Here is a 16710-nt window from a genome sequence, read left to right as displayed (position 1 = left end):
ATAGGCTTTAGTCTTTGTTCCTGAGAACTGTAAACTTGTGACATTGAAAAATGAGATACTGCTGGCCTTATAGTCTAGGAAAACCCCAACATTACAGGGAGGAACAGTCATGGAGAGGGTTACTACCATGGATGAGAGGGAAATAATCCTTAACAGCATAATATAAAAATTGATTACAGGTGTGGGGCCTGTTAGCTCAGTTGGTTAGAGCGCAGTGCTTTTAACAACAAGGTTGCAGGTTCAAGCCCCTTATGGGCCACTGTGAGCTGCACCCTCCACAACTAGATTGAAACAAATACTTGACTTGGAGCTGTTGGGTCCTGGAAAACACACTTAAAATAAATAAAAGTTAAAAAAAAAATTACATAACCCTATAACCCAGTGGTCATATTTAGGTTGACACCTAGTAAAACCATGTTGACAACTGTTACCTTGTCTAACAAAACCTGTCATATCGAAGTAAGAGCATTTTTCACCATATACCCCCAGGATCCTGTCAAGTGACTTTGACACACCTACCTCCCAGTAATGTTTCCCTGATGTGATAATGAGTGATCCCAGGACACCATAGTCATGATAATCACTTTTCTGATATGTATAATTTATATTCCAACCTAACACATATCAAACTTGTTGCTAATCCACAGAAAAGGCAACATCTGGTTTATTCTCTGGAGGATCCAAGATCATGTAAACTGTAGAAAAATTACAGGGTTGAGTGAGGGGTATGATGTAACTTTATTTGTGACATTGTAGAGGGATCCTGAGAATAACATGAGTGGGAAATGGGAACAACTTAGTTTTGTTTTTGGGGAGAGAAATAACACTGCAGAAACATAATATGTATGTGTGGGCTGGGAGGAAAAACATGGGTCTTAAGACATGAGACCTCATAAAAAATGAAAAATTCTGAAAGAAGATGAGAACAGGGTGGCTTCATGATACTGTGATTTCTCCTTACCAGGGTAGCGTCAATCATCTTTCAGCTCTGAAATGATATAAATTCATAATATTAAATATAAGCAAAGGAGTCAGCACTAAAATCGATTTCCTTTTGAGAGCAGGAGAATGATTGGGACTATGGGCAGTAGTAGACAGAGGAATGACAGGTAAACCAGACTCCTGGCCACTGCCCCTTAAATATGACCATGTTATCAGCGCATGATAGCCATCCTTCTTTGTCTCCTGTATCCACATGTAGAAACTATACCTCCTCCCAATTAAACCCCACCATCATAAGAATCCAATAGCCACCTACTTGCTCTAGCATTCCTCACCATTTAACACTTTCAGAATCCTGCTCAGATCAGGTTTCAACACTCTTCTACGTCTTTCATGGGAAGGGGTGTATGGCTCCTTCACAGTCAAGGTATTACTCCTAGGGATGACAAAGATTGACCCACACAACTGACATTTTGTCCGTTCAAAACCACTGACTTCCTATTTATTCAACCTCATTAAAGCACTTGAACCCACTTCCCTGGAGTCTCTGAGAATCGAGAGAATGGACTCCGGGCCTTGGAGCCAAAAGAAACATGATCATGTCCACCTTCACAGTTACTCTCTGTGTGACCTTGGGAGGATCTACACTTCTCAGAAGCATAGTTTATTTCTTCCAAAATGAAAAAGCTAACCTCTCTCTCTACCTCCTCAAAATCACATGAAATTATATGAAATTAATTTTTTTAAAAATGAAAACTTTGGTTCCTCACAATAAACAAATATGAGAAAAAGTCACTGCACGGATGTGGATTCCCAGTGATATGATATGAAAGTAAGGTTGCAGAACCTGGCTCCTGGTTGTTTGAGACATCAATTGTGGGAATACTGTCCACACAGGACCAATCCCTTAAAGTCTGCTCCCCAGTAGGGAGGCCCTCAGAGGAACATCTGAGATTTCAGATTCTCTAGGAAAAATTATAACACTAAGAAAAATAGATATTAGGAATAGCATACTAATAGTAATCTGATGTTCATGTTTTTAAAGTGTTTCATGCAGACAAGTAGGTGTACTACTTTAGATACAAAGATGCTGCCCTTCCATTCTGGCTTCAAAAGTACATGACCAACGCGGATAAGTTGTTTATAGCAGGTCCATAATATTACTTGAGATTCAAGTCTGGTTTTGGCAAATGAAGAGAACAATATAGAAGGCCCTGGTCTCCTCCATTCCCAGGTAGAAACTTAAATATAAAGGAGCAGTCTCCAATTCTGAATGCTTGGCAGGTAAAGAAGACAAACCTAGCCACGATACATAAAGGAGCTTTGAAATACGAGAACCTGAGTTTGATACAGGCACGTTGGGTAAATAAAATTTATGAAGGTACAGGAGTCTGATACGGCAACATGTTATCCCTACCTTCTACTGACCCACACTCCGCAACTTTCTCCCACCCAAATACCTACCACAGAATTTGTTCATTCATAATAGTTATAGAACAGTCAAACGATGATGTATGAACAGAAATTTAAGATAAAACTACACCCAAATTGTACTACCCTGAGTGACTATTTATTCTAATTCACCACCAGACTCTAATGGCTTCAAACCTCTTTTCACAGCACTGGTATTCCACACATACCTTTCCATGATGCCATTCACATCCTAGGGAGAAATGAAAAACACGAATCAAGAAGTAATAGGCACTCCCCACTTACAAGGCTTCATCATATCCCCACCACCCCCTGATGTGGTTGGAATAGAGCTGGTCCTAAGGTCAGAGCCAAAAAGTAAAGAAAAGTCATAGACCAATCATTCCAGAAGATGCATGTGAGGTTGTTAGGTTTCCTAAAATGTAGAAAGAGTTTTGACCCTTGTGAAAGCATGAGGCTTCTAGTACCTGGAGGTGGGACATATTTATGAGGAAAATATGAGGGCCATAATATTTTCCCCAAGTTTATGACTCGTCATGAGATGATTTGAATAATTAAGCGTCTGTTTGTTTATTCAACAAAAATGTCAAGTGATGACTATTACGTGTCAAGCATTATGCCAAAATTTGGAGAATCAAAGATGAGCAAATTGATACAATATACCTCAAGAAGTTTACATGACTTCTGCTAAGGGCACAGGCAAAATGTATTAATGTAGGCGTATCTGAAGTCTCGCCTCATTTAGTGCACTGTCTATAAGTGACCTCATCCACTCTCTTAAATTCAACTCACACATATATGTGCAATGGACTTCCAAGTTTTTATTTTTACAAAATTTTGTCTCTTAAATGCAGGTTAATATATTCCTCACTAAGGAAGCAATAGGAACCAGTAACTTACGATGTCCATATGTACCGTACTCTTCACCAACCAAACTGTCTCTTCCCTCATAGCCCTTTGTCCATGTTACCAATATCCACTTGGTCACTGTCCTAAAAACTACAATATTTACCTGTACTTCAGTCTCTACCAAGCCAGTGTAGTGCACATTGTTAACAGTTTTTAGCCATCAGATCTTAATCATCACAGATTTATTTGTTTTCACAGATAGTATATAGTCTCCTTTACCTCAGACTTACTTCCTCCATGACACCAAAAACTAGGCAAACTGCTGGGTCTATACAGGCAAAAAAAAAATATATTGTTTTTCTCTCTGTGTGAGGACTATTTTGTTGTATATTACAAAAAACAATTAAAATAGATTAGATTGAGAAAAAGAATTTGGGGACATTTGTAACTTAATCAAAGCTTAATTTTGAGGATCAGATAGTGTCATCAGGAGCTGGTCTGTGTCATTCTCCAAATTGTGTTTATTCCCTCTACATTGACTTTATCCTCAGTTCATGCAGGAAACATATATCTCCTCATATAAACGCCAGAAGAAAAGAGAACTCTTCCCAGTTATGTGAAAAAATTCTGAGGCCTGCATGTCAGTGGCCTGCATTGGATCAGTTGCCCATGTTAAAAGTATCACTGTGTTTTTGTTGTTGTTAGAATGTACAGCAATGCTGGAGGTTAGTTTTCATATTTTACTAGACTTAAGTTAGTATTAATCTGAAATAGATCATGATAGGATAAGATTCATATTGTAATCAAAAGAGCAACCACTACAAATAATTTTTTAAAAAATGGAAGAAAATAGAAAAACTAAATTTCATACTACAAATTATCTGTTTAACTCAAAAGAAGCTAGACAATGAGAAAGAGAACAATGAAAATTGCAGGTGACATAGAAGCAAGTAACAATAATAAAAAATTTAAAAGAGTGACATCAATACTTACATTAAACGTTACTATCTTGATGTACCAATTAAAAGGCAGACATTGTTAGATTAGATTAAAAGCAAAATTCAATTCTTGCCATGTATAAGAGATATATTTTGGATTCAAAAACACAAAAGGCAAAAGTAAAATGATAAACTTCTGGTCAAGACGGCAGTGTACATAAATGCTGTACTCTTCTCCTCACATGACCACATCAAAACTACCACTAAATTATAGAACAATCACGCTGGAGAACCACCTGAAGATGAGCTGAACAGAACTCCTATAACTAAGGATATAAACAATAAGCAACATCGAAACTATTGGGAGGAGTGGAGACATGAAATGCATACTCCCATACCTACATGTGGCAGTTATTAACCAGAAGGGATATCTCAGCTGCAGAGGTACTCCCTGAGGAGCGAGAGGTACCAGCCCCACACTGGACTCCCCAACCGGGACCATTAGTGCCATGAAGAGAAGTCCCACACCAGCTGGATGTGAAAATCAGCAGGGACTCAGTGCAGGTGAGATGGAGGGCTGCGGTAGATCCCATCATCTTCTTAAAGGGCCCTAGCAGAGACTCATTGCTCACAAACATTTGTCCTAAGATCCAGAGTAGCTCGTAAAGTGCCAGGGACATATGGGGAGAAACTGAATTGTCTGGCTTCATGGCAAGGACAAAGGGGCAACTGTCCTTTGGACTAAATGCCAGGGGTGCCATTGTTCCTTTGTTGAGCCATGTCCCTATGCAGCCTGCCAGCAAAGGAGGGCATCAAATCTGAGTCTCCATTAATCTGGACAACACCGCTCTCACCTTGCCCTGTTGATTCTCTGAGATCTGACCTCACCCAATACAAGTCCTGGCCTGAACCTCTTTAAGAGGCTAATCCACAAAAGCAAGCAGCCTGAGCCCATGCTGCAGATTTCAACAAAATCTCTCAAAGGTCTGCAAACAAGTAGCAGCTGACCTCCGTGTGCCCTGTATCTTTTACTAAGTGGTTCCACCTCTGGCAATAGTGGCAGCTGGCCTCACTTCACAGCATAGCCTCTCCCCGGCACCACCAAACAAGAACAGGCAGCTACCAACTGCTGATCATTCTCTAGCTCCTACCTGGTCTAGACACAGGCAGTGGCTGACCCTGGCCTGCTCCAGAGCCCCTCTCAGGATGCCCCAGAAGCAACACACCATTGGCCTGCTTCAGAGCACACCGGCACACCAACCAATTAGTGCCACAGATGACACAACCAAAGCATGGACCAGACAGATCCCAGAGCCCTGCTAAAGTGAATCCTGCTCTGAGGAGTCAGTCTGCGCACAACAGCTTGATCATGGCAGTCATGGCAAGTCTTCACAGCCAGTCAGCCTGAGTGTCAATCCCACCACTGACATGTCAACAGTAATCAAGACTCAACTACAATAGGAGAGCACACACAACCCACACAAGGGACACCCCTGGAGCACTTGGCTCAAGTGAGACTGCACCACTGGGCCCCAGAGGATACCTGCTACATAAGGACACACTGCCAACTCTGGGAAATGAAGAGCTTCTACCTAATACCTAGAAACAAACACAGGGAAGCAGTCGACACGCAGGTCCCAAATGAAAGAACAGAACTAAACTTCAAAAATTACGAAACAAAATGGAAACAAGCAATCTACCAGATGCAGAGTTCAAAACACTGGTTATAAGGACGCTCAGGTATCTCAGTGGGAACTTTAACAAAGACGTACGAAACATAAACAAGTAGATAGAAAACATGAAAAAGAACTAGTCAGTAATGAAAAATACAATAACTGAAATAAAGAATACATTAGATGGAATCAATAACCCATTACATGAAGTAGAAGACTGAATTAGTGATTTGGAAGACAAGGTAGCAGAAAACACTCACTAGGAACAGTAAAAAGAAAAAAGAATTTAAAATATGAGGATAGTTTAAGGGACCTCTGGGACAACATGAAGCGTAACAACATTCACATCATAGGGGTACCATAAGAAAATAGAGTGCAAAGGATTGAAAACCTGTATGAAGAAAAAAGTTACAGAAAACTTCCTTAACCTGGCAAAGGCAATAGACATAGAAGTCCAGGCAGTGCAGAGAGTCCCAAATACGATGAACCAAAAGAGGCCTACACCAAGACACATTTCAAATAAAAGGCCAAAAGTTAAAGCCAAACAGAGACTCTTAAAAGCATCAGGAGAAAAGCTGTTAGTTACCTATAAGAGAACTCCCTTAAGACAGTCAGCTGGTTTCTTAACAGATAACTTGCAGGCCAGAAGTGATTGTCATGAAATATTCAAGGAGATGAAAAGCAAGTTACTGCAAACACGATTACTCTACCCAGCAAGGCTATCATTTAGAACCAAAGACGACATAAAGAGCTTACAAGATAAGAAAAAGCTGAAGGAGTTCCTCACTTCAAAACAGGTATTACAAGAAACATTAAAGGGACTTCATTCAGAAGACCGGAAAAAAAAAAAAAAAGACAGAAAATATCACAGAGACAATCATTTTCACTGACAAAGGCTAATACATAAAAAAAGTTGTGGATCAACCAAACCTAAAGCCAGAACAAAGGATAAAAGGCAAAAGTAGTTAAATCATGTGCAATTCCAACAGTAAATTAAAGGGACACATACACACACACACAAACACAAAATAAGACTAATGACAAAAACATGAACGTGGAGAGAATAAAAAAAAAGGAAGTGAGTGATTCTAGAATATGTTCAAATTTAAGCGACCATCAATTTAAAATAGACTGTTCTAAACATAGCTTGAATCACATGGCTACCACCAACCAAAAACAAGAGTTATACAAGAAATAAAGAGAAAGGAATTCAAATACAGCACTGTAGAAAGTCATCAACATTCAAGAGAAGAGAGCGAACGAGTAAGAAAGGAACACAGAAGAACTACAGAAACTATCAGAAAACTATGAACAAAATGGCAGTAACTACATACCCATCAATAATTGCACTGAATGTAAATGTCAACTGTAATGGAAAAATTTAAACAACTTTTTTGAGATATAAAATGTGTGCCATGCTGGGCCGGCCCGGTGGCTCAGGCGGTTAGAGCTCCCTAACTCCGAAGGCTGCTGGTTCGATTCCCACATGGGCCAGTGGGCTCTCAACCACAAGGTTGCCAGTTCAATTCCTCGAGTCCTGCAAGGGATGGTGGGCTGCGCCCCCTGCAACTAGCAACAGCAACTGGACCTGGAACTGAGCTGCGCCCTCCACAACTAAGACTGAAAGGACAACAACTTGAAGCTGAATGGCACCCTCCACAACTAAGATTGAAAGGACAACAACTTGACTTGGAAAAAAGTCCTGGAAGTACACACTGTTCCCCAATAAAGTCCTGTTCCCCTTCCCCAATTAAAGAAAAAAAAGTGTGCCGTGCAGTCAAGAATCACAAGAGAGCACGTGTGCACATCAATTTTACACAAAATAACTTTAAGACCATAAATATTATAAGAATGAGGGAAATTTCATAATGATAAAGATTTGGTACCTCAAGAAGATGTAACAATTATAAATGGATGTTCACCTAATAGCACAGCTTCAAAATACACAGAGTGAAATAGAAAGTAGTAAAAGAATTAAGAGAATTCAATAACAATACTTAAGAGATTTCAATAATTCACTCTCAATAATTGCAGAACAGCCTGTATGAAAATTATCAAGGATGCAATGGACATTACCAATACTATTAACGAACTGACCTAAATGACATCAATAGTCCATTTCACCCAGTCAATGCGCAATACGCATTCTTTTCAAATTCATATAAAAATGTTAGGACATACAATATTTTAGGGTACAAAGCTATAGTGCCAATACATTTAAAATATTGAAATATTAAAATATATGTTAAATGATTATAAAATAATTAAATTTAAAATACACAGTGGAAGAAAAAGCAGAAAAATCACCAAGAGTTTTTAAATTAAATAACACACTTTAAAATATCCCAAGGGTTAACAAAAAACTCACAGAGCAAATTAGGAAATAACTTGAATTGAACGAAAATAACCACTAAATAATCCAAACATATGGACCACAGCTAAAGCAATGCAGTTACATCATTAAAAACTATAACAGAAAAGATTGTGTCAAATCAGTGGTCTAAGTTCCTACTTTAAGTAACAGGGAAAAAGACCAAATTAAATCCAGTACACACACACACACACACACACACACACACACACACACACACACGTCTGCATGTGCATATACACATACACACACTAAGTAAACAGAAATCAATAATATAGAAAGGTTAAAAATAGATAAAATCAAGTTCATTCTTGAAAAAAATCAATAAACTTGACCAAACATAAGTAACTTGATTTTTTAAAAATCACCAAAATGAGGAATAAAAGAAGGGACATTATTGCGAGTACTGTAGAAATTGAAGGGATTCTAAGGAATTATTATGATGAAACTCATATTTACAAATCAGACAACTTAAAATCAACAAATTTCTATACAGATGTACATTTCCAAAACCTGATTCAAGAGATGTTAAAATTTTAAATAAACCTAACACAAGTAAAAAAAAACACAAAAACTATTTTAAACTTTTCCAAAAAGAAAAGTCCTCAGTGAGACAGTATCGCTGGTGAATTTATTGAATAATTAAAGAATACATAACACCAGTTCTTCACAATTGTTTATTCAGAAAATAGAGAAGTGGAGAAAAATCTAAACTTATTTTATGAGGAAAAAGAAAACTCTTGGGTCATAAAGCATTACCTGGTAAATGCCTAACACTAGGTAACACCTAACAGGAGTCTATGGAATATCACTGAACACAATGTATCTTCTTTCCACAGTCAAATTTTTGCACTGCTCTTTAAAATTAATAAAAATGACATTTTTTCCCTCTTGTTATTCATGCATTCCATTTTCCCTATAACCTCTGGAATAGATACAGGGGAAGGGTACTGCAAGATCAAAAAAATCAGTGTCACCACCAGAGAGAACACAGCAGCAGAGCAGAGAAGGAAACTTAGTCTTCATTTTTCTCAAATCTCACACGCTGGGGCTTCTTCCCAAGTCCTACCTGCACCATCCCTATGGCGGACCCCTGCAACCGATGCTCCAGAGCTGACATGAGATCGCTCACAAGTTTGCTCTGCTGGACCAGCTCCTCCTCAGACTCTGCCAGGGTACGGAGAACATTTTCCTCGGTCTTCTTCAGTTTTTGCAGCTCCTTCTGCTCCTCAATGTCCAGGATATCCTTCAGCCGTTTAATGCAATTCTGGAAACTTTGTATCTCATTTTGTATTTGAGTCTTTAGGAATGAGCAAGAGAGAGAGGGACTCAGGCAGAGACTGGGAGTCAGAACAAGAAGTATTTTTGATTTGGAAGTTCTCGCAGGGAAGGAAGATGGACACGGGGGAGTGACTCTTAGGGAAGCTGACTTTTCCTAGTCTTTTCTCTTCATCACATTCTAAAATAATAGCCTCAAGTCCATAATCGAGGCCAACTCTGAGCCAAAATGAGACAGCTGGGTGTGGCTCAGCTTTTACACAGCTGTCCAGGACAGTCCTGCCTTCCTGAGTTACTCCTGACCGCTGCCCTGACCCTCTGCCTAACATTAAACACTACGGACAGAACCATGAGCCACTGGTTTCCCCTGGAAGAGTTAAAGACTGAAAATCGTAACAGGAATGGAACACAGAATTCACAAGCTATCCACAGAGTGTCTCTATGAGAATACTTCTACGCAAATATGTATGTTCATTTGTGACATGTTTAAAATACAGCCCCTCCCCTATCAGAAGAGGACCAATTAAATAACATTTGGACACATCAACTGTCTGGAACAAAAAGAAGAGGAGCCCCTTCTGACCAGCACCCCAGCTCCTGCCCAGATTGCTCTCGATCTCCCTCAAGAAACGTCTCCTCCTACCTTCCAGGAAGCTCCCTCTTTTCTGATGTAATTTTTATACATCTCAGTTTTCTTCTGCTCCCTCTTCAGCCTCTCCAGAGCTGCCCCGAGCTTCTTCTGTGAGAGAGGAATCACACCGGAGTCAAGCCATGGGCTTTCTCAGCATAGGAACAGAGATTGATGGGGAAGAAATCAGGCTGAGCCTTGAAGAGACTAGTTTACAGACACTGAGATAAAAAATTGTAAGAAATCCTGAGGTGGTGAGTGTGTTCTTTAAGACTCAGGTAACAGAACCATCTCCTCTTCAGGAGAAGTCGGATTCTCTTTTGTCCTACCAGAAACCTGATCCTGTAGCAAGGAAATCCACCCCACTCCCCAGTTACCCCTGTTCACAGGGGAAATGACAGCGCTGCTTGGGCACCAAACCTCCACTTACTAACATAAGGTACAAAAACATCAACTTCTGGTTAAGTCTGTTCTATAGGCTTTTCCTTTTTGAGTGGGTAGAATGCACAGAAATGGTCCTCAGGCCTCGAAGGTGAGCATAGGGAGAAAAGTGATCACGGAACTCAAGTCTATGGGTGACAAGATATTTGGGATCAAATATAAAGTGGAGATTTCCCAGCCTGTCCTATCTTTCCTCCATGTAATTCTCTTACTTGGTACTCCTGGGCAACCTCCTCCATGAGGAGCGTGTGGTGACCACGGTGCTCCTGAGACCGCTCGCAAAGCCAGCAAATGACCTTCCCATCTTCCTTACAGAAGAGCTGGAGTTTCTCTCCATGGCGCACACAGAGATCTCTCTTCTGCCCCTCCTCTGGGCTCACCTTGACCTCCCTAAGCCTCTCCACTATGTTGGCTACAGTCCGATTAGGTCGCAGGTCACCAGGGTGGTAGGAGAACCTGCACACTGGGCAGAGGCGCTCTTCTTTTTGGGCGATCACAGGCTCCTTGTTGTCTGCAGTGATGCAAGCTTTGCAGAAGCTGTGGCCACACTCCAGGCTCAGGGGTTCTGTCAGGAGCCCCAGGCAGATGGGGCAGGTGAGCTCCTCCTGTATGTGCAGCACGATTCCTGAAGCCATCACAGCTGCTCCCCTGCTCCTACCTGTCCCGATTCTGAGGCTCCTCTGCTCAGATCCCTGTCTGATAGGAAAGGTTAAAAGGGGAAGAATAAGAAAGGAAGGAATAAAATGATATTAACTGTAGAAATGAAGGATGGGCCAAGAACAAATTCTTTTTTTTTCCAGACTTAATACAAATTTTACATTCATTTATTCATTCATCTATTCACTTATTCAACAAATAATATTGAGTGTCTACACTGTGCCATCCAGTAGGGTAGCCACTACACACAAGAGGCTACTTTAAAGTAATTAAAATGGAATAAAACAAAGAATTCCTCACGTGCCTTAGTCACATTTTAAGGGCTCTCGGGCCATACGTAAGCTAGTACACACATTCCTTACGAGTTTCGGTTCTGCCAAGAACAAATTCTAAAGGACAAAAAAGAAAAGGTAGAGAAAAACAAAAGGAAAGGACTTTTCACAAAAATCTTAAATACTTTACTTTTAGCTCATATGACATGACAAATTTCATTTTTGTCTCTGCAATGGTTATTTCCCTTTACTTTTACTGAACAAAAGGATGACCTGAGGCCTTTTCTGCTAAGATCTGTGCTTTACCCACCATCGCTCCTGCTTTTCTTTCCCATGCCCAAAACACACCTTCAATGTTAAAAGCACCTATGTATCTGGGCTTTTATACCTACTCTTCTCTCAGCATGCAATTCTTCCTCTGTTCTCAGTAGGATTCACTCTTAAACTTTAGAAAATTCTCTCCTTAAATGTTCTCTTACCAGAAAGACCTCTTGTGACATACTTATTTAGAGTGTAACCATTGCCATTCCTTGCTGTACGTTTGAAATGATTTCCCTTATTATCATGACATACTATATGACAATGTGTTTGTGTACATGTCAAGGGCAAACCCTTTATCAGATGTGAACATAGAAATAGTGAGTGACTTACACAGGTAACATATCTTCAATAGACACAGTTGGGATGAACATAATATATTCTATTCAGGGTCCACCTTCACAGGTCTGTACCTACCCCACTGAGTTAACAACAAAAAGAGACATGACTTCATGGATCCTATTAACATCCAGAGCAATGAGGGATGTAAAAGCGAGGCGCTCCAGGCCAGCTAGGAGGTTCTGGGGATTCTTGTGTTTATAGATGGTGAAATTCACCTCCGCCAAGGCTGTTGGTAGGAGCTTGAATGCATGTATGTATGTCTGTGGGTTGGGGAGGGAGACAGTATAAATATATTCACAGGACCAACAAGTCACAAATCTGAAAAATTGAAACACACATGAAATGATTATTAGTCTTGGGAAAGAAGTCTCAAAAATATTAAGCAAGACTATTGAACTAATTTTTTAATGACAATGAATTATATGCTAGCTAGTGAACTGTATAAACAGATACATAAACACAAAGATGAGCTTAAAGAGGGTTGAAACCACTATGACCCTGACATTGACCTGGAAAGTAATAGTAAATTACTAATCAGACATTTGTATACGACAGAGCAGATGTGAAAAACACTGCTAGAGAGACATACATGCTGTTGAGAAATCCAATCATTGGGGGGAGACAAAGTGTTGTCCAATAATTCCATTTGAAAACATAAGGATTGAATTGAAAATTGAAAAAGATGAAGGGAATATGGCATAATGGAGAGCAACAAATATATTAGGTAAAGGAAATGATCTGTTCCTAGAAGATGTATAACCTTGTATGAGTTTATAAATGCCGGTGTCTCTGGTACGCAGTACACTGCTGGGCCTTTAGTATCACAGGCGCGTGCAGTGACCATGATATATGGTGCTTCCCAAATTAAGTAACATCGGGGACTCTTTCCCAAATTATTCATCAGTTCCCCTCAGGGAGAGGAAGAGGACATACCTAGCTCTGCCCTTGGGTTGTGAAATGTTACGTGGATCTGGTGTGGAATTGGAAACATCAGTAGGGTGCATGCACAGTTGCCCAGGGGAGAGATGATGAGAGCTTTCAGAAAAGGTGTGAAGGAAATGGAGCGCCAGAGATAAGAGTGAGATAAGAAGATGTAAAAAGAAAAGCTTGGCAGTTCGATTAGATACCTGGGAACGAGCGATCAACATCAGGCCTGAGTTCTTTCTTCCTATAAAGTTAACACTGGCTTCCTCTTCCAGTAAATTGGTTTTTTGTTTTTGTGTTCTGGGAAACATACTGAGTTATAATAAAATGGAAGGTCAGCTGCCTTGCAAGGCCACATTACTGATTGCAAAAATGGCCTCATGTAAAGTGCACGTGCTCTAGGAAGACTTTATATAGACCTCAAACACCAGCTAGTAAGCAGAAGCCTCATTTTTCACACAGGGATTGTGACTCTTATAACCAACAGTGTCTCTTTTAAGCCCCTGGAAGTTGTACCTAGGGGCTTTCACCAGGCAATCAGCCCTCTGTAGATCTAGGTTTCCATAAGGTATGATAGTTTCACACATCCACCTAGTCTGGCTTCTTAAAAAGCTGAGATAACAAGGATACAGTACTACCTATAACACTGTGAAGACCATCACTGAATGCTCCCCTGAGGCAGCCATGTTGACATACTGTCCTGTGTCCTTACCTAAGCTAAGAGACCCTGGCAGTTTGTCTTAAGGGGTTTGCGTGGATGGGAATGACCAGCCAAATGGGAAATGATCCTGCTGTCAGTCAGAGGGGATATCACAGAGCGGTAGCACAGTGATGCTCATTCTCCCACCTGAACTCAATATGGCCATGTGGCCATAGTCTAGGCTCCGGAGTTCTATCAGGAATACTAGGTAAATGGGACTACGAGGCAAACAAAGACAAGAAAGATTTCAGTAGATATTAATGTCCTGATGGTTGTCAAAGTTTGATGGTAAAAGAAAGATCTCCAGTGTGAGACAATAAGTTTTCCCTTTGTTCTGTGCTAGGGAGGGAAAGCTATAAAGGTTGTGCATGGAGATTAATTCAGACCTACTGACAATGTCCACTGGTGCCATATTCATCACACTTGAAGGGGAACCTGATAAGGAATGAGGCAGAAGGAGAACTGGAAATGTAATCCAGCTAATGGTCCAGTTCTGAAAAGAGCCCAGAGGCCATATGCAGTTAGCCCCTGGCTGCAGAGACTATGGCCCAGATCAGGCTCTGATGAACAGCAAGATCAGAGGTAGACATTTTATCAGGGGTATATAATAAATGATGTCTACCCCTGTTTATTCCTCAGGCTGTAATCCAAACATGGGGCTGGGGCCTCCAATTATTTCTTATCCCATTTAGGATCCAACTAATGCTGAGATGTTTTAGGAGACTGTAGAGGGAGGAGCACAGCATGCATCCTGCCTTGGGGCTGCGGAATTTATTTTCACAGTGGAGCTATAAACAGTTAGGGTCAAAGTTGCTGCCACAGGACACAGGAGAGGAAAGTGTAGAGAGCCTGAGTCACACTGGGAGGATGTCCCCACTCCTACCTAAGCTGCCCAGAACCTTAGGGTTATAGGAAATGGAGGCTCCACTCTTAGAGGGCTCATACACAGGACTTAAAGGACATCAAGAACCCCGTGCAAAAGCAGAAGTTTGAGAAGTGCCTACACCACTTATGAAGGAGACCCATCTTCTGCAGGAGTGGAAGGAAGCATGTTGGACTTGCACTGGAAACAGATGGGGACGATGAAGGGGCCACATGTTAAACCTGACAAGCTCAGGAGACTGAAAATAACCACAAAGGATGGCGTGAACAAAAAATTCCTAACTAAGGTGGGCTATGCCAGGAATTCACATCCTTGGCCCGTAGCTTTTTGACAAATGTCAATCTTTACCTTAAGTGAGCCTGTATGTTGTCTTTTTGCATCTAAAATAACATGCCCTTGGAATGTCAGAGTAATGCCTTTATTGGACCCCCCAAGGGGCAGAAACCACCACAGGAGCAGGAAGCTACAAAATCTCTCATTGTTATTTTGTTCCCCAAATACCATCTCTATGTGCTGTAAAATGCTATTAACTATCCTGTACCCTGCAATGTAAAAGAAGTGTGTCTCTCCATTTGGTTTTTTATCCAAACCCAGAGATTCCCTGCTTTGCTTTCTCCCAGGCCTTTAACCTACAACCAATGGATCTCATGCATCCTTCCTCTTTTGATTCTAATGTATAAAGTAAGTTGCAAAATGGCCATTTTCCGGAGCATTTTCTCAATCCGTTGAGACTTTGCTTCCCAGCAATTGTCGTCAGTTTGGCTCAAATAAACTCTTATAAGCTTTCTCTTAGGCTGGATATTTTTTCGTTGACAGACAGAGGGGGCTCCGTGGTTGTTTCATCCCCTACCTTGTCCGCTCCAGGCTGCCTGGCTCCATTGTGGCATCTGCTCTAACCTGCCAGCGCCGATAAGGGCGCACCATTCCTGAGCTCCAGCTGTGCCTCCAGAGCTGACAGGGCAGTGCCCGCGCTCCCAGGGCCAGCACACGTGCGCCACCATCGCGGCTCTACCGGAGCCACTCCTGCCACCAGCGTCCCACCACAGCCTTTGGGCCAGGGCAGCCCTCACAGCGGACTCCACTTAGCGCCTGGCCCTAGAGCCTGGGGTGAGGGATGGTACACTTCCAGGCCACGCTCTCAAACAACGGAAGACACAGTCTTGCCAGGCTATCACACCCCAGGCACTGCCCAGGGAGCACCGGGAAACTCACCTCCAATCTGCCAAGGAACAAGCCCTATATACTGTCCTGCAGCTCCAGCCTGAGGTGCAGACTGGGTCAGGATTCACTCCCCGAGCCAGGAACCTGCTTATCTCCACGGAGGAACCAGAGCAGCAGAGTGAAAACGAAAGCTAAATTCTTGGGGGAGGGGCAGGAAAGTAGAAACACTATGGACCAATGGGAGGCCTTCAAATAGGCGCCCAGGGAAATTTCAAGGCTTTTGTGCCTGTGACAGCAGAGCCAGTGACTCCATTCTTAATCCTATCTCAGTTCTGCTCTTGGAAGCTGTTCTCAGGGCTCTTCAATGTACACATGGTTTGGAGAACTAGGCTTACTCAAGCAGTGTAATTTCACACACATCCACTTGGTCTTGTTGTCTTAAAATGAGATGTCTTGAGGAGGGACTAATACCCCAGTGGGGACCTACACCCTAGGTTCACCTGAGGCAGCAATACTGGTAGATGTCTTCTTGCTGTATCCACCAGCTAAGGTACATTAGGTCATGTGAGAGGGGATGGCTACTCAAATCTGAAATTACCTCAGGTAGTGAGTCAAAGGCGCTTGTGTTTGCTAACTCAAGTACTTTTTGCGTAACGTGTTTCACATTCTGAATTGGAGACTTGAAATTCCAGGGAACAAAAACCCATGGACATCCTTGGAGAGTACCTGTTGTATAATACCATAGAATACAGGTTTTTCTTAATGACATATGGCCTCAGCCATCACAGCAATAGGGTGACAGAAAAGCAGAAATCAAAGGGAACATGGATAAGAATCAGGTTCCCCCAGTATCTGAGAGAGGAGTGTGTGTGTGTGTGTGTGTGTGTGTGGGAGAGAGAGAG

At 41.5% G+C, this 16710-nt stretch overlaps 1 protein-coding gene across 6 annotated transcripts in view; it reads right to left on the bottom strand.

The window, feature by feature from the left end:
• LOC109439912 (tripartite motif-containing protein 5) overlaps positions 1-16554 on the bottom strand; it is a 26035-nt gene extending 9481 nt beyond the window's left edge. Inside the window, exons 1-9 of one of the 6 annotated variants that reach the window (XM_074335901.1) lie at positions 15860-16105; positions 12216-12458; positions 11513-11597; positions 10764-11243; positions 10126-10221; positions 9274-9504; positions 2583-2605; positions 1278-1378; positions 720-988 (exon numbers count right to left, since the gene is read on the bottom strand). In XM_074335901.1, coding sequence (XP_074192002.1) covers positions 972-988; positions 1278-1378; positions 2583-2605; positions 9274-9504; positions 10126-10221; positions 10764-11186 — 891 coding nt within the window. In that variant the 5' untranslated portion in view covers positions 11187-11243; positions 11513-11597; positions 12216-12458; positions 15860-16105 and the 3' untranslated portion in view covers positions 720-971. Of the gene's footprint in view, positions 1-719; positions 989-1277; positions 1379-2582; positions 2606-9273; positions 9505-10125; positions 10222-10763; positions 11248-11508; positions 11598-12215; positions 12459-15859 lie in introns of those variants that run through there. The other 5 variants (XM_074335900.1, XM_074335899.1, XM_074335903.1 and 2 more) reach the window with 5 other exon arrangements.
• Positions 16555-16710: the final 156 nt, after the last annotated feature.

Source organism: Rhinolophus sinicus, linkage group LG06 (genome assembly GCF_036562045.2).
Source record: "Rhinolophus sinicus isolate RSC01 linkage group LG06, ASM3656204v1, whole genome shotgun sequence".
Lineage (NCBI taxonomy): Eukaryota > Metazoa > Chordata > Mammalia > Chiroptera > Rhinolophidae > Rhinolophus > Rhinolophus sinicus.
The sequence above is the reverse complement of the archived record's forward strand: the minus strand, read 5'-3'. Positions and strand labels throughout refer to the sequence as shown.